This window comes from Pleurodeles waltl, chromosome 2_1 (assembly GCF_031143425.1).
Source record: "Pleurodeles waltl isolate 20211129_DDA chromosome 2_1, aPleWal1.hap1.20221129, whole genome shotgun sequence".
Taxonomy (NCBI): domain Eukaryota; kingdom Metazoa; phylum Chordata; class Amphibia; order Caudata; family Salamandridae; genus Pleurodeles; species Pleurodeles waltl.
In genome coordinates this window covers 386,169,891-386,193,556 of record NC_090438.1, presented here as the reverse complement: position 1 = coordinate 386,193,556, position 23,666 = coordinate 386,169,891, and the positions used below count along the sequence as shown (strand labels likewise).

At 44.3% G+C, this 23,666-nt stretch overlaps 1 protein-coding gene across 2 annotated transcripts in view; it reads left to right on the top strand.

Annotated features, from left to right (window-relative positions):
- The window catches only part of OCRL (OCRL inositol polyphosphate-5-phosphatase), a 659,503-nt gene that overhangs the window by 181,175 nt on the left and 454,662 nt on the right, over positions 1-23,666 (top strand). For both annotated transcript variants that reach the window (XM_069212991.1, XM_069213000.1), the window contains 2 exons: positions 10,066-10,182; positions 14,668-14,855. In XM_069212991.1, coding sequence (XP_069069092.1) covers positions 10,066-10,182; positions 14,668-14,855 — 305 coding nt within the window. The remainder of the gene's footprint in view (positions 1-10,065; positions 10,183-14,667; positions 14,856-23,666) is intronic.

Below are 23,666 nucleotides of genomic sequence, written 5' to 3'. Positions count from 1 at the left end.
TTTAGGTCAATCTGCCCCCAAGGGGGCAGAAACCACTAGGCACCGGGGATTTGTTTTTTGGCGCCAATGTCACGCAGGGGGAGCGACCCCGTAGGCAAGGGTCGCTCCCGGGGGAGGGGGGGGGGGGGGGGATGGGGGGGCAAATTTATTTTAGGCCATTTCTGCCCCCCCGGGGGACAGATCGGCCTATTATTAGGCCGAACTGCCCCCGGGGGGGGGGGGGGGCAGAACACTCTAGACGCCAGGGCAATTTTTTTTTTGTGTGTTTTTTTTTTGTTGTTTCTTTTTTTAGAGATGGGGAGTGACCCATCAGGCAAGGGTCGCTCCCCTGGGGGGGCAAATTGTATTTAGACCATTTCTGCCCCCCTGGGGGCAGATTGGCCAATTTTAGGTCAATCTGCCCCCAAGGGGGCAGAAACCACTAGGCACCGGGGATTTGTTTTTTGGCGCCAATGTCACGCAGGGGGAGCGACCCCGTAGGCAAGGGTCGCTCCCGGTGGGGGGGTGGGGGTTGGGGGGGCAAATTTATTTTAGGCCATTTCTGCCCCCCGGGGGACAGATCGGCCTATTATTAGGCCGAACTGCCCCCGGGGGGGGGGGCAGAACACTCTAGGCGCCAGGGCAATTTTTTTTTTGTGTGTTTTTTTTTTGTTGTTTCTTTTTTTAGAGATGGGGAGCGACCCATCAGGCAAGGGTCGCTCCCCTGGGGGGGCAAATTGTATTTAGACCATTTCTGCCCCCCTGGGGGCAGATTGGCCAATTTTAGGTCAATCTGCCCCCAAGGGGGCATTAACCACTAGGCACCGGGGATTTGTTTTTTGGCGCCAATGTGACGCAGGGGGAGCGACCCCGTAGGCAAGGGTCGCTCCCGGGGGGGGGGTGGGTGTTGGGGGGGCAAATTTATTTTAGGCCATTTCTGCCCCCCCAGGGGGCAGATCGGCCTATTATTAGGCCGATCTGCCCCCGGGGGGGGGGGGGGGGCAGAAACCTCTAGGCGTCAGGGGAATTTTTCTTTTTTTTCTTTTTTTTTTTTTTTTTTAGAGATGGGGAGCGACCCATCAGGCAAAAGTCGCTCCCCTGGGGGACAAATTGTATTTAGGCCATTTCTGCCCCCCTTGGGGGCAGATTGGCTGAGTTTAGGTCAACCTGCCCCCAAGGGGGCAGAAACCACTAGGCACCGGGGATTTGTTTTTTGGTGCCAATGTCACGCAGGGGGAGCGACCCCGTAGGCAAGGGTCGCTCCCGGCGGGGGAGGGTGGGGGTTGGGGGGGCAAATTTATTTTAGGCCATTTCTGCCCCCCCCCTGGGGCCGGCTGAGCTACAGGCCAAACACCACAGGTAGGCACCTTGCAAAAAACACCTCTGTTTTCTGTGAAAAAATATGTTGTGTCCACGTTGTGTTTTAGGCCATTTCCTTTTGTGGGCGCTAGGCCTACCCACAGAAGTGATGTACCATTTTTATCGAGAGACTTAGGGGAACGCTGGGTGGAAGGAAATTTGTGGCTCCTCTCAGATTCCAGAACTTTCTGTCACCGAAATGAGAGGAAAAAGTGTTTTTTGGGCCAAATTTTGATGTTTGCAAAGGATTCTGGGTAACATAACCTGGTCTGAGCCCCGCAAGTCACCCCATCTTGGATTCCCCTGGGTTTCTAGTTTTCAAAAATGCACTGGTTTGCTAGGTTTCCTCAGGTGTCGGCTGAGCTACAGGCCAAAATCCACAGGTAGGCACTGCTTTTTATAAAAAAATGTGATGTGTCCACGTTGTGTTTTGGGCCCTTTCCTTTCGTGGGCGCTAGTCCTACCCACACAAGTGATGTATCATTTTTATCGGGAGACTTGGGGGAACGCTGGGTAGAAGGAAATTTGTGGCTCCTCTCAGATTCCAGAACTTTCTGCCACAGAAATGTGAGTAACATGTGTATTTTTAGCCAAATTTTGAGGTTTGCAAAGGATTCTGGGTAACAGAACCTGGTCCGAGCCCCGCAAGTCACCCCTCCTTGGATTCCCCTAGGTCTCTAGTTTTCAGAAATGCACAGGTTTGGTAGCTTTCCCTAGGTGCCGGCTGAGCTAGAGGCCAAAATCTACAGGTAGGCACTTCGCAAAAAACACCTGTTTTTTTCCAAAATTTAGGATGTGTCCACGTTGCGCTTTGGGGTGTTTCCTGTCGCCGGCGCTAGGCCTACCCACGCAAGTGAGGTATCATTTTTATCGGGAGACTTGGGGGAACGCTGGGTGGAAGGAAATTTGTAGCTCCTCTCAGATTCCAGAACTTTCTGCCACAGAAATGTGAGGGACATGTGTTTTTTTAGCCACATTTTGAGGTTTGCAAAGGATTCTGGGTAACAGAACCTGGTCCGAGCCCCGCAAGTCACCCCTCCTTGGATTCCCCTAGGTCTCTAGTTTTCAGAAATGCACAGGTTTGGTAGGTTTCCCTAGGTGGTGGCTGAGCTAGAGGCCAAAATCTACAGGTAGTCACTTTGCTAAAAACAGCTCTGTTTTCTGCGATATGTCCACGTTGTGTTTTGGGGCATATCCTGTCGCGGGCGCTAGGCCTACCCACACAAGTGAGGTATCATTTTTATCGGGAGACGTGGGGGAACGCTGGGTGGAAGGAAATTTGTGGCTCCTCTTAGATTCCAGAACTTTCTGCCACAGAAATGTGAGGAACATGTGTTTTTTTAGCCAAATTTTGAGGTTTGCAAAGGATTCTGGGTAACAGAACCTGGTCCGAGCCACACAAGTCACCCCTCCTTGGATTCCCCTAGGTCTCTAGTTTTCAGAAATGCATAGGTTTGGTAGGTTTCCCTAGGTGGCGGCTGAGCTAGAGGCCAAAATCTACAGGTAGTCACTTTGCTAAAAACAGCTCTGTTTTCTGTGATATGTCCACGTTGTGTTTTGGGGCATATCCTGTCGCGGGCGCTAGGCCTACCCACACAAGTGAGGTATCATTTTTATCGGGAGACGTGGGGGAACGCTGGGTGGAAGGAAATTTGTGGCTCCTCTCAGATTCCAGAACTTTCTGCCAGAGAAATTTGAGGAACATGTGTTTTTTTAGCCAAATTTTGAGGTTTGCAAAGGATTCTGGGTAACAGAACCTGGTCCGAGCCCCGCAAGTCACCCCTCCTTGGATCCCCCTAGGTCTCTAGTTTTCAGAAATGCACAGGTTTGGTAGGTTTCCCTAGGTGGCGGCTGAGCTAGAGGCCAAAATCTACAGGTAGTCACTTTGCTAAAAACAGCTCTGTTTTCTGTGATATGTCCACGTTGTGTTTTGGGGCATATCCTGTCGCGGGCGCTAGGCCTACCCACACAAGTGAGGTATCATTTTTATCGGGAGACGTGGGGGAACGCTAGGTGGAAGGAAATTTGTGGCTCCTCTCAGATTCCAGAACTTTCTGCCACAGAAATGTGAGGAACATGTGTTTTTTAGCCAAATTTTGAGGTTTGCAAAGGATTCTGGGTAACCGAACCTGGTCCGAGCCACACAAGTCACCCCTCCTTGGATTCCCCTAGGTCTCTAGTTTTCAGAAATGCACAGGTTTGGTGGGTTTCCCTAGGTGGCGGCTGAGCTAGAGGCCAAAATCTACAGGTAGTCACTTTGCTAAAAACCGCTCTGTTTTCTGTGATGTGTCCAGGTTGTGTTTTGGGGCATATCCTGTCGCGGGCGCTAGGCCTACCCACACAAGTGAGGTATCATTTTTATCGGGAGACGTGGGGGAATGCTGGGTGGAAGGAAATTTGTCGCTCCTCTCAGATTCCAGAACTTTCTGCCACAGAAATGTGAGGAACATGTGTTTTTTTAGCCAAATTTTGAGGTTTGCAAAGGATTCTGGGTAACAGAACCTGGTCCGAGCCACACAAGTCACCCCTCCTTGGATTCCCCTAGGTCTCTAGTTTTCAGAAATGCACAGGTTTGGTAGGTTTCCCTAGGTGGCGGCTGAGCTAGAGGCCAAAATCTACAGGTAGTCACTTTGCTAAAAACAGCTCTGTTTTCTGTGATGTGTCCACGTTGTGTTTTGGGGCATATCCTGTCGCGGGCGCTAGGCCTACCCAAACAAGTGAGGTATCATTTTTATCGGGAGACTTGGGGGAACAAGTGTTATTGCCCCTTGTCTTTCTCTACATTTATTCCTTCCAAATATAGGGGTGTGTGTAAAAAAGACATCTATTTGAGAAATTCCATGTAATTCACGTGCTACTATGGTCACCCCGGAATTCAGAGATGTGCAAATAACCACTGCTCCTCAACACCTTATCTTGTGCCCTTTTTGGAAATGCAAAGGTTTTCTTGATAGCTATTTTTTACTCCTTATATTTCAGCAAATGAATTACTGTATACCCGGTATAGAATGAAAACGCACTGCAGGGTGCAGCTCATTTATTGGCTCTGGGTTCCTCGGGTTCTTGATGAACCTACAAACCCTATATATCCCCGCAACCAGAGGAGTCCAGCAGACGTAACGGTATATTGCTTTCGATAATCTGACATTGCAGGGAAAAGTTACAGAGTAAAAAGTAGAGAAAAATTGATGTTTTTTTCACCTCAATTTCAATATTTTTCTTTTTCAGCTGTTATTTTCTGTAGGAAACCCTTGTAGGATCTACACAAATGACCCCTTGCTGAATTCAGAATTTTGTCTACTTTTCAGAAATGTTTAGGTTTCTGGGATCCAGCATTGGTTTCATGACCATTCCTGTCACTGACTGGAAGGAGGCTGAAAGCACAAAAAATTGCACAAATGGGGTATGCCCCAGTAAAATGCCAAAATTGTGTTGAAAAATTGGGTTTTCGGATTCAAGTCTGCCTGTTCCTGAAAGGTGGGAAGCTGCTGAGTTTAGCACCGCAAACCCTTTGTTGATGCCATTTTTAGGGGAAAAACCACAAGCCTTCTTCTGCAGCCACTTTTTCCAATTTTTTTGAAAAAAACAAAATTTTCCCTGTATTTTGGCCAATTTCTTGGCCTCTTTCAGGGGAACCCACAAAGTCTGGGTACCTCCAGAATCCCTAGGATGTTGGAAAAAAAGGACGCAAATTTGGCTTGGTTAGCTTATGTGGACAAAAAGTTATGCGGGCCTAAGCGCGAACTGCCCCAAATAGGCAAAAAAAGGCCTGGCACAGGAGGGGGAAAAGGCCTGGCAGCGAAGTGGTTAAAGACAGTAGGCTTTGGAGCATGGATTGTTATCGTACGGTGCTTAAACCTGGTATTTTTGTTTCATAGAGTTTCACAGATTATAGTGATAGGCAAGATGTTTGTTGTTGGTGATTCACCTGAATAAACTGTTAGGCCTTCCTAAGAGATTAGTATGTTGCTTTGCCAACTGTGATTTTGTATACATTGGTACTTTTATGACTGTATGCCTGATGGTTGCCTTTGGAAAGTGGATGCTTAGTACAGTGGTCTTGAGTTGGTTATGGTGGCAAGCAAATGATCATGGCTATAAGTGTAATGACAGGTCACGATGAAGGCAGTAAGCCTGGCATGTTTATTGTCAAGAGCACATGCTAAAATCAATAGGTAATGGCTTATTATTACTCTGAATTAAAGCCTATATGTTTTTGTTACATGTAATCCCACACATTACTTCAGCAGGCAAGGGTTTTGATGTTGGTTACCCCCTCTGACAAACCATGGGTACAGAGGATTTGCACTGTGAGAAACATCGTTAAGCCCTGTTAGGAGAGATAGCATTTTGTTTTGCAAACTGTAATTGTGAATACATTCACAGTTTTATAGCTGAGATTACCTTGTGGGAAAGCATACTCTCAGTACAGCAGGCTACAATAGGTCTGAGTGGTTATAGTGGCAAGCCAATGATAACAGCTGTAGGCTTGGTTCGTATGCAGGGAAATGTTATACCAGATGCCCTAAGTCTGTTCCGTTTATTATGAAGAGTTATTACAAAGACAGAAGAACTGTCTTAATGTAAAATTATGATGAATGCCTTTAAGAGTGGATTGTAATTGCATCATTTTACAAGGTGTTGAAATGTATTTAGTTACATGAAAGCTCCCAGATTACCATCATAGGCAGGATTTTGGTGTTGGTCGCCCAATCTGACAAACACTGTGAGTAGAATTTCACTGTGATGATTCTTATTAGGCCTATTGAAAGTCGTCATATATTGTTTGCCATCTGTAATTTTGTAGTTTATTTGGAATTTTTATAAATGTGTGCCTGGTGGTTGCCAGCATCTGTGCATTTCAGTACTCTTGTGTGTATATATTGTCAGACCGTTTGTAAAGGCTAGTGGCTTTATTAGTTCACCTTGAAAAGGTATGTCAGATTTCTTTGTTGTGGTCTGTTTAATATGAAATGTTATGACAGACCTAGGAGGCTTTACGTACTTATTGGGAAACTGTGCATTAATGGCCATATGCTTTTAAATGTGGATTGTTATTACACTGTTATAAAGCCTGTAAGCAAGTATTTTGTTACATGTAATCTTGCTGATTCCAGAACCTTGGCAGGCAAAGGTTTTGGTGCAGGTGAGCCACCTAAACAAACCCTGGCTTTAGCACAGTGCGAACTGCCTAATCCTATTACGCTCAATTAGTAGATATTTTGTATTGCTGTCACTACTGTATGTTGTACATATTTGTCATTTTATTTCTAGATAGTTGTCTTGAGGAAAACGACCTACACAGTAGGTCTGAGTTGGTTATGTTGACCACTGTAAAATGTTGTTGTCCATAGTGTTTATTTTTTAACTATTCTTATATGGCCAACACATTGGTTAAAAATGTGGCTGCCATGCTCAAACTTTCATAGGCTATATACAATACGTCTGCAAGAGGAACATCAGCTGCTTTGTTTAATTCTGTTATTGCAGACACTCCCCCAGCGGGTTTAGACATAAAAATGTTTTCTTTATTCTTCTTGTATTCTTGCTTACGCTTTTGAGTTTGTGTGCATTTTATTGTGTTTCTGTCAGAAGGTGAATGCGGGATTGAGTCGGTGGATGGATGAATGGATTCAAAAATGCAAAGGTGAGTGACAGAGTGCATATGTGGTGACCTACTGAGTATCTAAACCTATCAGTGACACCAAAGACACTTGAATTCATAAGTCAAACCTATTGGCGTTTCTAGTGCTTGTTTTCTCGAGGCAGATTTCATCTTGCAGTGATAGTGATTCCCTTTGTTCTGGCTACTGTTTGGTTATTCAAAATTTGCATGCATATTGAAAAATTTACAACAACTTATAACTTTTTTACTTCATCAGCCCATGTGGTCCCCCCCCATCTTTAACAAATCCTCTCACCGCAGGTCTGTAACTCTCCTGTCCCTCTCACCCTTTCTCATACCTCATCCCCTCCCATCATCTTGGAGGTATTGAATGTCCTTATTTTCTTTTAAGTTTACATTGTAGTGCTCAAGTTTTGCGTGTCTGGCCTCGTACTGACCACCCAAGCACTTCCTGAACAGAACTGGTGTTAGGTCGTGCCAAAGTCAAACCCATTAGGGCCCATAGAGGTGCAGGGTCCCGGGATCCTGATTCTTTCACCAAATATAGGACATAAATGTAATCCAGCGTTTTTCTTTGTTCCAGGCAGAATGTCAGCCATGGTTAATCTTTTAAATGAGCTGGGGCTGTTTTCAGTAGACCAAGTCACGAATCCTATTAAATTGTTTGTAACCTTTATTTTGCATTAGTAAATGACACAACTCTTTCAAAACCATACCATCCAAATTCATGAATTTATATGTGACCTGAATTTGAATATTCTTTGCATTGCAGAAACACAGCTTAAAGACTGGTGATTCATGCCCATAGTTAACACTGCCACCCATTATTACTTAATCATTCAAACAGGTCCCCAGGCGAGAAATAGGTGGCTGATTGGCAATGCTAATAAGAACTTTGTTAGTCTGTCTCAAGCTGACCTCTTGTTTTTCTCCACTCAAAGCAAAAATTAGCTTCCTCATTCACTTTTACTTGCCCATAGAGGTCTGCCAACTGTGATTTTAACTGTATTTTAATTTTGAAGATTTGCTAGTAGATGTTTTTAGCAAACAATATCATTGCTATCTATCAGTTCACTTAAATGTCCATATGCCGCCCACAAATAAAAAAAACTTTTACTGACTTAATTGCTTGGATAGAAATAACATGCCCAAACACATCATGCACCTGTGCCTGAAGTAAGTCGCACTTCAGGCTTGCAATTTGCTCCTCTAAGCCTAATAATATACCATCAGAATTACTCAGGCAATATTCCCTTAGGTTTAAAATTCACCTCAGTAGTCTAGTAAAACGGCTATGTAACGTGCAAAAGATGACCAGAAATTGATAAATCATCTCTGTTTGAATGATTGCATTTGCAGCGTCGTCACCCACACAGAATTTAGTCCCCTCCAATGGAAGGCAGTTGTGGGCCTTTGCGCGTTTTGTTTTTTCAAAACAAAATGTTTCAATTTTCCTTTTCTTTTTTTTTTTCCTTTTTTTTCTTCTTAAACTATGAGTTCTCACCAGCTCTATAAACGCTAAAGACTGCTCCCTCCTGGGTCCTTGCTGCTGTGTGAAGTGCACCACATAGCATGCATGCCATGCTTTTGAGCACTGCCGTTGTGAATGGCTCATGTACCTCAGGATAGCCTTGAATGGGCATTCACAGGCGGCCATCTTTTCATAGGGTTCTAACCTACTCCAAGATGGCCACACATGCATGCTCACATAAAGGTAGCCACTCTCCAATTTATTTTTTATACAAACATTCAGATATGGCTTGCTGGCCGTTCTCACATGCATGCACACACAGATGGACTTTTATTTTTGTTTTTGTAATGAAGATTTGCAAAAACTTAAAAATATAATAAAAAATAAACACTTTGACAACCGCAAATAGGCTGGCAGCCAATGTTTTCTATTTGCTATGCCGAAGCTTATAAGGTATCCTCAACAGATATATTTCAGACATGAATTTACTTGGACGTCGATTTGCCCACCTTGAATATATAGTGGAAAAGTCTTATTGGTATGTGTGTCACTCTTTAAAGATGGCCTTTTTCATCAGACATTAATGTCTAATTTTACATGCAGCCTTCATATCATTATCTCAACCTTTTTTTCTTTGCTTGTGGCTAACCCTATTCAGATTGATAAAAGGTGCTTCACTGCAAAAGTGCCCATCTAAAAGGGATTTCACAGTAATTGATTATCCTGCATGTGACATTACACATCTTTAATGAGGATTACCACAGTTGTTCACCCTATGGCCTTGATGTTTTCTGTGACTGGTTATGGAGCAGTGCAACATACAGCTGACTTACGTTCTTGGCAGGCATATGCACCACATACTAGCACCTCCGTCTTGTTGTACCTGCACCCCTATGCAGTAGTCTGTCCCTTGCTTTCTTATATTAGTTGAATGTCAGAGCAGGTTGGCATGAAATCTGCTGAGTTGGCTCCCAGGAAGCCTCAGTTGCACAAAAGCTCAGTTTAAGCTGCAGTCTTGCTCTGATGGACTGCATGTGCGATCGTCTGTCTCAGACAGGAAAGTGGGGTGGCATTACACTTGTGTAAAAGATTCATTGTCTCTTGACTTGTGGCATATTTTCAGAAATGTTTTTTTTAGTTAGATATCTGATTCCAGAGTAATGTGTTTGAGCACCTAAGTATTTCAGTCGTGCTGTAGAGTTTACAAAACAATTAACAGAGCTTTAGAAAGTTCTTTTAATTTGTGAATGGAACAAATGTTTTTGATGCAGTACGCATATGCTTCGCATTTTTTTAACGAATGATTTTCAGTGCAAGACAAGGGTTCTCAGTTGCTTTTGTTTTCATCTTATGTTTAGCAGACAGTGCAAGAAAAATGTAGTTTCATTCACTCGGCCATTTTAGAATATTTTGGCCCTATATGGTTTGGGATAAATAAATGGACCATGTCATTGGCGACCATTCTTATCTACTTTCTAAACTAAATCCCATAATTGAAGCAAATATTCCCAGATACAATAGCAAATTTGTTAGATATTACAGATGTAAACAACACTGAGCTAATGGTCACTGTTCTATGTTGATTGTTTGCATTTATTTTGAAAAACGTATTATGGTATAACTGTTGCAGGTGCGGTTGGTTCGTCTAGTTGGAATGATGCTTCTTGTGTTTGCCAAAAAAGAACATTTCCAGCATATTAAAGAAGTTGAAGCAGAGACTGTTGGCACAGGGATCATGGGTAAAATGGTAAGTCAGTATTTAAAAGTTTGCAAGTGAAAATTCCTATCATGACCTACATCTCAGTACTTTGTCTCCTGTGCCACCTGCCGAAATGTGAAGCCAAATAGAAAGCCTGGTAGTTGTAAATTGCCTGCCTTGACTTAAGTTTCATTTCCTTTTTGTGCAGTTCAATTTTTCATCTATGTAATTGAATTTGTTAACCAGATATTTATGCACCATAGGGTTTTTGGATTATTTAGTAGAAGAACCTGCGTCAGGGACTCCACTCTTCTACTTGTGTCAGTTTTGAGGTTTCTTGGATGGAGTTTCCTTTCAAGATCCTATTCATGTATCAATGCTTTGCAGTTAATCTTTAAAAGGCAGAAAGACTTTGTGAATTTTGGATTCATCTACATCCCAAGGAGTGCCCATGTAAAGTTTTCCATGAGTGAATATAGCAAAAGTCTGCATTGCAAATGCAGCTTTTTTTTTTGTTCACCTATGTGGGAAGCCCTGCCACCCCTCATGCCCATCTGAATTTGTGTGAATTTCCGTTCCTGACAGTGAATAGCATACTTGCTTCTGATTTTAATTGTTGGTTCCCTGTGCGTTCATGGTAGCAAACCCCTGGTGAACCTTTGTAAAAGCACAACATATTTTGACATTGTTGGTGTACAAAACAATGTTAAATATATTCCCAGGAAAATCACATTCACCTTTCTTTCCATGTCCTGACTTAAACAGGATAGTAACCTCCCAGATAAAGTACCAGTCTCTGCATTTCATACATCCACTTCAGTTACTCTTTTGCGGTCACTCAAACAAAGTCCTAAGAGTCTCTAATCTGGGCGTAAAACACTGAAAGGCAGCATCAACCGCAGCACCGATTAAGATTGGGCCAGTAGCACTAGTATTTACATCACAAGTACAAATTGTTACATTTTCCAATATGTTGACTTCCATATTGGTATGCAGTGGAATGTACTCCAACACTAGAGTTTTCATGCATTCATTCATGAATCGTTCCCTAGCTACAGGTTGGAAATCTTAAGTACTTTAAAATTAGAAATAAACAGTATTACAATGGCCATAGACTCAACAGTAGTGTTTAGTAATATATCTACCTCATTTGAAACAACTCTACTTCAGCCCTTTGACTGTAGAGTGGCATATCTGAAAATATGGAAGATGGCAATGCTTGAGAATGTGGCTTACAGGTAGCTAGTTTCTTCTCAAGCATTGAATATTTCTGAGATTCATATGGTTGAATCAAAATAGAAAGCAGCTTTATAAACTGTTGATAAGAAGGACACAGGCTCAACTTGAAAGAAACCAGTTACATAATACTACTTGACCCACTAAAGCTTCTGCCTCTGCATTCAGATTCAAGCAATCAATCGTGGTTTGTTGAACTTATTACTGCTTCTCCAAGTTGCTGCAAATCTCAGGTATTGGCACTCCAGCATAAAGTGCAGCATTTGCTGACATACTTCTTGTGGAGTGCACAGTCATTCTTTCTCCTAGGGTACACTTTTCTTTATTGAGGTAGAACGTGTTGCAGGCTGGGAGACTGCAGGTAATCAGGGGCTGTCCTCTTCCCGAGCAGAAAAGCTGATCTGTTGTTCTGATGTCTTATTAGTATAAAACTTGTGGTATCCGAGAATGTCCAGTGAAGGGACTGCCCTCCTGCTGGTTTCAACTGGTTTGGAAAAACGGAACTGCAGAGTTTTATTTAGGTGTAAATCCAAAGTTACTTAAGGCATGAACTTCAGGTTAGTATTTAAGATGACCTTGTCTTTAGAGAAATGCAAGAAAAGTTCTCTAAAAGTTAAATCCTGAAGCTCTCCTTGCGGACAAGTAGTGTGCTTGTACAAGGGAAGCCTCAGAAGGAGAGCTGTTTAAGTTGTGCTTTGTGAGTTTGTTCAATAGGTGCAGCATCAACTGGTTAGGGATGTTTTCAGACAGTGCACTTCAACAAGAAACAACCAATGCCCTCGTGCTATCTGGGGACACGCAGAATGGAGTAGCGAGCTAGGAGAGAATCTGCCATGTATCCCATATTTTTGTAAATTTCTGAGGGCAGCACCACCCCAAGAAAATTATTTCTTTTGCTGCAGCACAGAGGTCCATAGATTTGGTCCATTTGATCTTAGTGGGAGCTGCAGGATCGTGCCGTGGGCAGGCGAGTTCACGTTTGGCAATTAAAAATTCCCTAGCTAATGTAATGGAAAGTTTCAGTTCTGTTAAGGACAACAAATGTTGATGCCCTTTCTGCCCCTCTTTCTCAGGTTCTTCTCTGTATTCTATCTCTTGCCCAGCAGGGTTCTGCTCTGCACCTTCTTAAGGGCTATCTTTCTGCTATTTCTGTACTACTCAGATTACCTGATCAACCCTCTCTTTTCAAATCTCCTATTGTACATATGTTCTTGAAAGTTTTGGTTAATCTTTTCCCACCTTCTCCTTTCAGGGGGGACTTGAATCTAGTACTTACATTTTTTAATGTGTGCTCCTTTTGCGCCACTTCACAATTGTCCCTTGTGGTTGCTGACCATCAAAACAACTTTCCTTATGGCCATCACATCTGCTTAACAGGTTAGCGAGCTGCTGGCCTTTTAATTTAAGCCCCCCCCTATTTATCCATCCACCCTGACAAAGTGGTGCTTCGCACTCTGGCATCCTTTCTTCTGAATGTGGGCACCCCTTTTCATGTAGGTCACTCCATCACCTTACCTACTTTCTATGCTCCACCTCACCCTTCCAACGATGCATGTCTCAATCATCTCGACCCCAAAAGAGTGTTGTCATTTTAGCTTGACTTCATACGAGTTCTGGGTGGATGGTCAATTATTCGTAGGGGATTTCTAAGTCAAAGAGGATCATGCTCTGCAGAAAAGGACCCTCTCCAGATGGGCCATGCACTTCATTAAAATCTGCTGCACATTGGCCAAGAAGCAACCCTCCCCCGTAAGGGCGTGCACGCTCATTCCACCAGAGCCAAAGCTGAAACCACTGTGTTACAACATGGAGTTCCAGGACTGCATATTTCCCAGGCAGCAATGTGGGCTTCCCTGCACACATTTACCAAACATTACTGCCTGGACAGTCAGGTCTGTCGCAACAGACATTTTTCTCATTCAATCCTGCAGGACATCTGAAATTGGTCTGCAGACCCACTTCCAGTCATGGTATTGCTTGGGTATCTATTCTAAGGTAAGGAATCTGTTGCTTGAAGTCTTTACCAGATGAAAACAAGTTACTTATGTTTGGTAACGCCTTACCTGGTAGAGACTATATCTAGTTAGAGATTACTTACAAACCCACCCATCGTCCCTGTTCTGCAAGCTGAGCTCTAGGGACAGGGCTGTATCCCTTTCAGGGCCCTAGCCACTCCAGTAGTTAGTGTTCTGCATGGCTCCATGCTTCTGGCGTGGGAAGTCATGAAAATAAACTGATGTCAGCATGCCTGGTTGGGGCCTTTATAGGTACCGCAGATGTCACTTCTGGCGCAGATGATGCCGACGACCCAGGCGAAGCTGAACGATGCCACCCACTGCGCTCCGGTGTACTGCTCATGAAAAATCTTCTGGATCTAGTCTGACACCTGGAATAATTCTAAGGTAAGGAATCTGCAGCTGGACATGGTCTCTACTAGATAAGGCATTAACAAAAGTAGGTAACTTGCTTGTACTTCATAAAGCTGAAGGAAATAGTGGAAAAAAGAGAGGTGGACAAGAACACCTCTTACATATTAAAAAAAAAATGAAAGCATTAAAAGGGTGGACATCCCACAACATGATATACTGTCAAATTTGGCCCAAGAAACCGAACAGGTCCTCATTGTAGGCAAACTTCCTACCATGAGAATAAAGGTTTAAGGACACCATTTTTAAGCAGGTTGCAAGGCATTTCTCGTAAATGAGAGTTAAACCACACTATTGCCAAAGGCATTTCTGGAGGTCAGTAACTGGTACACCAGGGAGGTATGAAAGAGTCAACTTTAATGAAAGAGTCTACACATGTCTGCTTTTAAGGTCTGATCAGTATTAGCAGGTTTTCATAAGAAAATAGTCAAAGAATGCAGAATGAGCAGAGCTTTTTACAGAACAAACAAATGTACTTTTTAAATGCAACAACCATCTGGTTATCTAGAAGTTAACCGCCAGTACAGAAAATTACAAGGCTTGGTAAAGTAAATCAGATGCTGAAAACGGCACTGGGGGAGGTTGTTGGGGGGAAATAGGGCGGGCATTTGGATGTTGAGGTAAACTAAGAAAATTAGGGATAATGTATTTAATTTGAAAGATTAAAAGCAAATTAGGTGGCCGGCAGTCTGAGGATAGGTTGTTCTGGGGCTAAATGGGGCACAGTGTTGCTTTTGGGGAAAAGAGTGTTGCTAATTTTCAGACATTTGGTGTTGCATTTTGCATGAATACATCAAGCTAGAGTGAGTTTTTCAGCATAGTTCATCAGCATTTTCAGTTTTGAGTTTATTAATGTTTTTGTCTCTTCCAGGGCAACAAAGGAGGTGTTGCTGTGAGGTTTGTTTTTCATAACACTACATTCTGCATTGTTAATTCACACCTTGCTGCTCATGTGGAGGACTTTGAGCGTCGGAATCAAGATTATAAGGATATTTGTGCACGAATGAGTTTCTTAGTACCAGACCAGAATATACCGCTGCTCAATATTATGAAACATGAGTGAGTATGATGTACTGATGAAGCAAACGATTAGTCCTCACATGCTTTAATACAGCATCCAGTAATGTTTCTAAGGACAACTCCTTCTGAGTTTTTTTTTTTTTTTACGTAATAATCCGTGCTTTCTCCCACCAGAATGATATCTGTTTTAGCATAGCACAGGAGTGAGATGATGGCGAAATTATACAAATTATAAGTAAATCAGATTGTCCCGTTCTAAAAAAAATATTTGGGGAGTTCAAAGCTCTAAGTCTGTGGTCTTCAAACTCCTTTTGAATGTCACAACTTCCTCATCCCATCCATGTGTTAAAAAAAAAAAAATCATTTGGGCCCACCAGAATGAAAAAAAAATGATTTCCCCACAGTTTATTTAATTGGCAGGTCTAAACATGGTTAATAATTCAAACATTGCCGTTACCTTTTTTTAATTGTCAGAAAATGCAACAAATACCTGATGGCTAGCATACCATGGGCAGGTTGGTATTCCTAAAGTGGAAAAGTATGCATAGTGTGATCCTTTACCAGAAATAAGGAATTCACTAGAGGTTATTTTGACAAGGCACCCTCCCCTCCCCCTACCCCTCTCCCCATCCAACCTCTCCGCCCTTGCTCCACAGGCCAATTGCATTTTTTTTATGTGGTAGGCCCTGGGGACCACCACCTCTCTGGTGCCGACCTGTGCCAATTAAAGGAGGGGGACCATGTGCCCCTCTCCTGGAGCCATTAATGGCCCTGGGGACACTCCCACAAGGGCCAACTCCTGCCGTCCCTAAGGAGATAGTGGTTTACTTTTGCTTGACAGGACGTGGCACCACGCAAAAGCATACACTAACTCCGCTCCCATCAAGAGGGAGCGTGAAACCTGCTCCCACTTGCTGGGGTCATAGTTTTCATATGTTTCCCTGCCCACTGTCCTGTGGGCAGGAAAAAAGATGAAAGATTGCTCCTACAGACAGGGAGATGCATATTTAGCAACTCCCTGTGTGCTGGAGCAGTGCTAGGCACGTTATTTTTAGGAAATAGAATTAAAAAAATATAGAAATTCACTTAAAAAGACAAAGGTTACAGAGACGTTCTAGTTAGGCTCACATTTCAAACGTACAAAGCCATAGAAGTAAAGCACTTATAGTTAGTTTTTTCAAGTAACTATAACGTATGCCCTAAGGGAACTATAACTCGCACCCACACCATACACTGCTAATTACCTCATATGTTATATCAGTTACGACATCTTCTATAGCATTATTGAAATTATCAATGCAACATTTGCAATACCATTAGTGATGTGAAAACTGCATGGCGGGGTGCACGTTTTAGTTACCTTAGGGCACAAGTTATAGTTACTTGAAAAATCTCCCAACTATAGCAACTGAACTTCTGTGGTTTTGTACGTTTGAAATGTGAGCCTGACTGTAACGTCTCTTTAACCTTTGTTTTTTCAGTGAAATATATATATCATTTTAAAAGATATTTACAATGGATAGTCCCTTTTTCTTCACCTAGCCAATAGGATAATAAGTAAAAAAGGCAACAACATCAGGGTATGCCTGATTGCCTAACAATGAAAAGTTGTTTCTTGTAGCTTGATTCTTCTTCCTCTCCTAAGCAGACTAGCCTAACCACCCTCCCCATTTTAGTTGAGAATTTGAAGTTTGAATTTCGGCTCATTACACGGATCTTCTCATCTAATTGTGATTCCACTTTCTCAGCCGTATCTGTACTAGAAGTGAACTTTATCTGCTGGTGTGCCAATAAGGTAAATCTGGTATCAGTTGTGGTGGCACTCTTTGAAAGTTTGAACATTTTGTAACACTTTAATTATGTTGTGCAGTGTGATAGCGGAGAGAGACTTACTCCCACTGTTATATACACCTTTCATCTCTTGTTTCTAGGCCCACTTCTGTACACACCTCAGGCGCTGAAGCCTGAAGCTCCCTAAAGCCTTAAGCATTTTCATCCATTTTTCCATAACCATTTATTTCCACTGCCATCCATTGTCCCATAATTCTCTTCAACTATGGCCTTGCACCTGAACCTCAGATAAGTTCGGCACAGGTGATCACGGGCCATCTTCATGATTGTTCCCCTCAAATCTTTTTTCTTGTTTCTGCATTTGCAGGTTTTTGAGCCCCTTTGCCAAATGTTCTAGCCATTCCTGATTCCTATTAGACACTTTACCTACTTGTAAACCAGTTATTAATAAACCTGGCTATCAACTGATGCTAAACCTTCTTTCCCATTCCCAGAGCAGCTCCCATCTCCTAGAGACTTCTAGCTGCAGATTGCTTACCTGTGAATATTCCCCAGGCATCAGACAGGATTTAGACTTTTTCGAGCAGTACCTCTGTGTGAGGTTATATGGTGTGGTCATATGACCTCATCATATAATCCTTAACCAATCCTCTATAGGACCAGTAGGTTTTGTCTGTCAAACTCTCAGCTCAATCTGGGGTAGCTGTGGCACTGAGCCGCAAGGCTTACATAGACGATCTAATGTAAATCATTTAAACTGCACCAAAACAATTGAAAAATAAATCAGACACCAATTTATAAAATGAAGACTATTTTTATATAAATTTAGGCACTGCAATGAAAAAGATCGACCAGAGGGTTCTGGAGTTAGAGCATTTACAGGTAATGCAAAATCAAAGCATTTCACTCAACTGCGAACAAGCATTGGAAAACTTGTGCAGGTGTCAGTGGGGTCAGGTACTAGAGGCAACCAACTCTGGCAGGGAGCGATTGAGGGGGACCTGCAAGGTCCTCGGAAACATTTACCTCCACAGAAAAAGCAATCTTCATGCAGTTTCAGGTAATGTTTCCATGTTGCAGTGGATTCCTATGGGGTGCTCCTGATGCAAGGGCTGAATGGATGAAGGGTGCTGAAAATGCTCCAAAGATGCTGTGAATGTTACATGGTCGACAGGGGTATTCCTAATGGCACTCCTTGTTTCACTAAGATGTGCAGGGGTCTTGGTTGCAGCGTCAACATCCCGCAAGATCCTGTCCAGTCTCGCCGAATTCCGTAGTTAGCACGGCTGAGGGGGTCATCGTGTTATCTTGCACTCACAAATTGGGCAACCAAGACTTTCCTCAATAAAAATGGCAGTTTTGCATTTTTTACTGTTACATTTTGTCATTTGCTGCACTCTACCTCAAGACTCAGTATGCCTGCCGGAGGGGTGACTTACACAGATGCACGGGGGAAGTGGAAACTTTGCCACTGCTTTCCATGACCAAGACTACACTACAGGTCTGCAGTGGGGGAAAGGGAGACTTGTTTTACTTGGGGACCTCGAGGGTGGCACTACCAGTGCTGCAATCCCTGAGGTACCCCACTAACTTACATGCCTTGTGTGCCACATATAAGGGCGCTTATAGGTAGGTTAGCCTTTTGCAGTCGGGTACAGCCAGTTCAACATACCTTTTAGGGTGAGGGCACTGGCACTGATGTCTGCTTAGCAGCCCTTTGAGCACTCTGATTTAAAAAAAAAAAAAAACTGCAGCAGCAGTCCAAAAACTTGTGGGGTAACAATATAGGAAAGAGGCATTTCCTTACACCTCGCATACTGTAGGTGACGTCATTCAGCTCCCTATTGTCTGCGCTGGAAGTAACATAAGTGGTGCCTACAAAGGCACCACCCCAGTGAGCTGACGTCCATTCTTTTATTTCTGCAATAATCAACGCTGATCTGTGAAAAACTACCCTCAGTCAACTTCTTCAACGTTGTGGCAACACTTTTTGGAGAATTTCTTCTCCTTTTGTGATTGTGATAGTGATGTCCCCTAAGAAACCAACAGGTTTAAAGCCATGTGGTGCCTGTCACATTCTGATGTCTTACCGACCCACACTTGGTTTGTCTGTTGTTCTTGGACAGGGAGCACAACTTGAAGACATGTGAGGATTGCCGCACCATGTATTAGAAGGTGCCAGGGGAATGTTCCCTCAAGCTCTTTGCTGCCAACTTTGGACAACCCTGCAACGTCCCCAGTCAGGCAGAAATTCCCAGGACTGCTTGCAGAGTCGCACCTGATGGTAGTCACCTTGATCCAAGTCGTCCGGTATGTCCCACCGAAACAAGAATTCAAAGAAGTTGAAGAGGTCTTAGTTAGCCATGCCTGTCCAAATCCTCAGACCAGGCGCGGGAACATCGGCACTCTAGACCTCACTCCTCTGCGGAGCCTGTGCCAGGGCCCACTCTGATCCTTCCTGAGTTTCCTGGAGCCGGAGCAACCTTAGCCCAGGTAAATAGTTCTATAGAGCCATGCACCTCATATTAGAGAAGCCCAATCATCCTTGTGTGCCTTCAGGCCCCTTTTGTTCGAAATGGTCCCCACTTTTGCTTTTGGCTTCATTTGGGCCCCTTGGATTTGATGCTGGATCCGGACTAGCGCCACCTGCAAGACTACGATTTTCCTCAGCACCCACTCCAATACGACACTCCTGGTGCCACCTAAGAGCTACAACAGCACTATCACCATAGGGCATCCCAATCTGGCACTGACTTGGGACCATTGCCTCTAAGTTGGAGCCAGTGCCATTTTTATTTGACAAGCTTGGTGAAGGAGACGTGTGGGAGGGGTCTGATAACCCTTATAGATACCAGCATCTCCTAGATGACCGAGAGGACAACTAGTTTGAGTAAGTGGTGGATGCCAGTGGGTTAGGCACCCCACTGAGAACGGACTCTTTCCCCCTACCGTGCCTTCGGAGGAGGGTGCCTTATTTGCAATGGTAGTGGAAAAGGCAGCCGAGGTCTTGGATTTTCAATAATCTTTAGTGGCAGTCAAGACAAATGTCTTGACTGAGGTGCTTCAACTGAGACTTGTCACTTCCAAACCCTTGCTCCCTTTTGATGAATCCTTTACCAATGTCCTACTTCGGCCTGTCCCAAGCCCTGCGAGGGGGCTCCTGTACACAGGGGCTCCTGTGCGCAGAACAGTGTTGCCCGCTGCTGTAGCCCTCCTCCCGGGGACCTCAGTTTCCTAGTCAAGCACCCCACTCTGTAGAGCTTGGTGGTCCAAACGATCAGTACCCAGGTCAGCTTTGGAACGTTCCCTACCACTCCACAGGTATGGAATCCAAGAGGCGCAAAAACTTTTTAAAGGCGTTTACTTCCACTAGCTAGCACTGCACTAGGTGAACAAGCTTGCCTCTTGGGCTGATACACCCATACAATCTGGGACACGGTGTGGAAGGGCTGACCATGGTCTCAGAGGAGGCCTGAGCCATACTGTTGCAGGTAGTTGCATATGGGAGAGACACAGCCAAGTTCAACATCAGATGTGGACTGGATACAATTGACTCACTGGGCAGAACAATTTCATGGTTGGTGAACCTTAAGCATCATGCCTTTCTTAGATCCACTGGCTTTTCGGGGGAGGTCCAAGCTTCGCACATGGACATGCCCTTTGGTGAAAAGACAGACTCTGAGCTAGAGTGCCTTAAAGATAGCACACCTAGGGCCATGTCCTTGGGCCGTGACCGTATATACCATGGATAGTCATGGCCTCTCACCCCTCTCCAATCCACCTTCCACCATTTTTATGATACAGAAACGGGCTCACAGCTGCGTTCATTCCCACCTAACTACCATGGCCAACAAGCTTCCCAGCCTTTTCACCTGTCCCACAGACTACATGGAGCTACTAGCCAGAGGCTGGCCCAGCCCACCAGAAGCAGTGGGATCCCTAAACCCCTTCAGTTTGCCCTGATAACATGGGCATCCAGTGGGGGGCAGGATACACCATCACCTGCACCACTGGCAGTCAATAACATCCAACAAGAGGATTTTACAGATACTCTAAAGGGTCTCCTTCATCTACTTTTCTGGACACACCTCCACCCATGACACCCAGTTTTGGCCAGTTGACAGAGGGTCATACCGGATTGCTCCGTGAGGAAGTGTTGGCTCTCTTGGCCAAGGGAGTTCTGCATCAGAAGTAGGTCGTGGTTGATATTCCTGCTACTTTGTGGTGCCCAAGAAGAACAGAGGCCTTAGTCCTACTCTAGATAGGCACCTTCTCAACTTCTTCCTGAAAAAGAAGTTCAAAATGCTCACATTAACTCAAGTCTTTTATTCTCTGGATGGTAGTTTTGTACTTGACACATACTTACACATTCCTGGCCTGCCTGCCTGCAGGCACTACCGCCGGTTCACGGTGGGTCAGGAGTACTTTTAGTTTGCCGTCCCCCCATTCAGCCTGCTGGTGTACATGGGCACTTCAGTAGAGACATCTCTCCGACGTGGTCTAGATCTCAGAGGGAACTGAAAAAAAGAAAACTGCTGTGGTGGCTGACAACCACAGTTGGGTCAGTGACAGACTCCTTTTCATTCCCCAGCCACAGTTGACTGTAGTGGGAGATTTCACTCCTGGCTGGGGTGGCCATTTGGTAGTGGTTGACATCAGAAAACTCTTGTCTCTGGCTCCACATCAACCTGTTGGAGCTTTGAGCTCTGGTTGGCATTGATGGCCTTTCGATCAGGGGAAGAATGGTGCAGAAGTTCATGGACAACACTACAACATTTGGTACCACAACAAACAGGGTAGAGTGAGGTTTCAGTGCCTTTGTCAAGAAGGCTCTCTGTCGCTGGACATGGATGGACTGGCTGGGCATATTCTTGGTAGGGCAGCACTTAGCGGGCTGGATAAATGCCAGGGCAGGTAAATTCATCCCTCTTTGCCTAGCGAATCATAAGTGGCGTCTCCATCTGGAGGTGGTGCAAGGTGTTTTCCAAGAGTGGGGAAAAACCTGGCTACATCTATTCGCCACCACAGAAAACGTGCAATTTTACACCCTGGATTTTCCAAGGTGTCTCTTGCTCTGGGACATCCTCTTGTATGCCTTCCGGCATATACCACTCCTAAAAGAATTCTCAAGACGATCAAGAACGGCTGGGCCCAAGTCATTCTTGTGACTCTGGATTAGGCACTGGGAGTTTGATATCACAAACTGCTAAGCATTGGTTGTTTGGTCAGGCTGCCTCTTTGGGAAGATCCCCTTTCGCAGCAACGTTGGCAGGGCCTGCACCTGAATCTGTGCTCCCTCATCCTTCATGCATGAAGGTTGAGCGGCGACAGTTGACAGCTTTTGACCTTACTCAGTCAAGTGTCTCTCCACCAAGACAGTATAAGGCTGCTGCTGGGACAAACCTGTGGTATGGTGTGCATCTAGAGATGTCGACCCTCTCTCTGCAACCCTCTCTGTAGTCTTAATTGGTATATATTTGGCCTGCGCTGGGCACAACAAACAGTTACCTATCAGCCATTTTGACATTTTTGCAATTGCCACACCAGCCTTCTTTGTTCAAGTCACCTGTTGTGACTAGGTTCCTCAAAGGTCACCAGCACATTACCTTCCAGGCCATTCATCATGCCTCAGTGGCATTTAAACCTGGTATTGACCTTTTGTACACCTGTCAACTCTATGCACAACTGACGACTTTGCTAACCATCAAGACAGCTTTCCTATTAGCCTTAACATCGGCCAGGAGGAAGTGAACTTCAGGCCCCCTCTACGCACCCCCCCTTATCCTCCTTTTACCCAGACAAGCTAGCATCAGTTTCATCCCAAAGTCTAAGGGCAGGACTGCCCCATGTTCATTTTGAATTTGTTTGAAAACTTCTGGTAAATTTGAAAGTGTCTGTGTACCATGTGTAGAGGTATAAATTGCAGTCACGATTGAGCCCCAAGTGACACAGCCCTCTATTGAGGGAACTCTTCCAAATGGCAAGCACATTGTGAAAATTCTATGTTTATCTTGGGGTCCTGTATGGGGAAATACCTCTTCCAGCTGGTTTGTTTTTTGTGCACTCCAGAAAATAATTTTCTCTGACTCTGTGGGTACTTTACCCATAATGGAGTGGACTGTTTGTGGATTTATTCCTGTAACGGCCAATTGGTGTATAGCTGGAGCAGCCCTCGCTGGGACGGTGTTTAAAGTCTGCACCACAATTTGTATTAATCGTCTTTATTTTGCTACTAGCTCATTATATAATGGGCTTACATCGGCTGTTTTCATAGCCTGTGCATTGGGGTGTGGTGAATACATGGCAAATGTTGGCCACGTTGGTCCGTCGTTACTTAAAGGACCGAGGGCCAGATGTATCAAGATTAAAGTTAGCGATTCTCAAATTGCGATTTTTAAGAAATCACAATTTAAGAAATGCAAAAAGCAATGTATCAAAATAGAAATATGCTAATAACGATTTCTTAAAATTCGCAAATGCAATTTGTGAGATGCAAATACCATATTGCAAAAATGTTTGCGATTCGGTAATTGAAAATCGCAAATTGTGAAAACGGCAAACCAGAACAGCATGATGACATCACAACCAGGAAGTGAGTCATCCCATTCTGTTTCCAGGAGCCACACCCACAGGAGCAGGAAGAGAGACACAGCCCAGCACCAGGGAGTCAGCATTGTGAGTAAGCCAGGACCAAACTGCAACATGGCCAATGCTGGAAATGGGAAGGAGAAGGAAGACAGGAAGAGGAAGCTAAAATTTAGTGAGGCAGAATTGGAAGTGCTCATTGAGGAGGTTGATGGGAGCCATGATAGACTATTGGGAAAGAACACACTCCAAGTACCTGAGAGTGAGAAGTGGAAACTCGGGTCTGACATACAGACAAAAATATGCTCAGTGGGTGTTGCGCAGCGCTCTGTGGAGGAGATACGCAAGCGATGGTACGACTTGCGGTCCCATGCCAAGGACAGGGTGGCCAGCAGGCTTATGGAGGCAAGGAGCACTGGAGGCAGACCATCGACCCAGACACCGTCCACCCCTATGGAAGACCTGGTGGAGTCC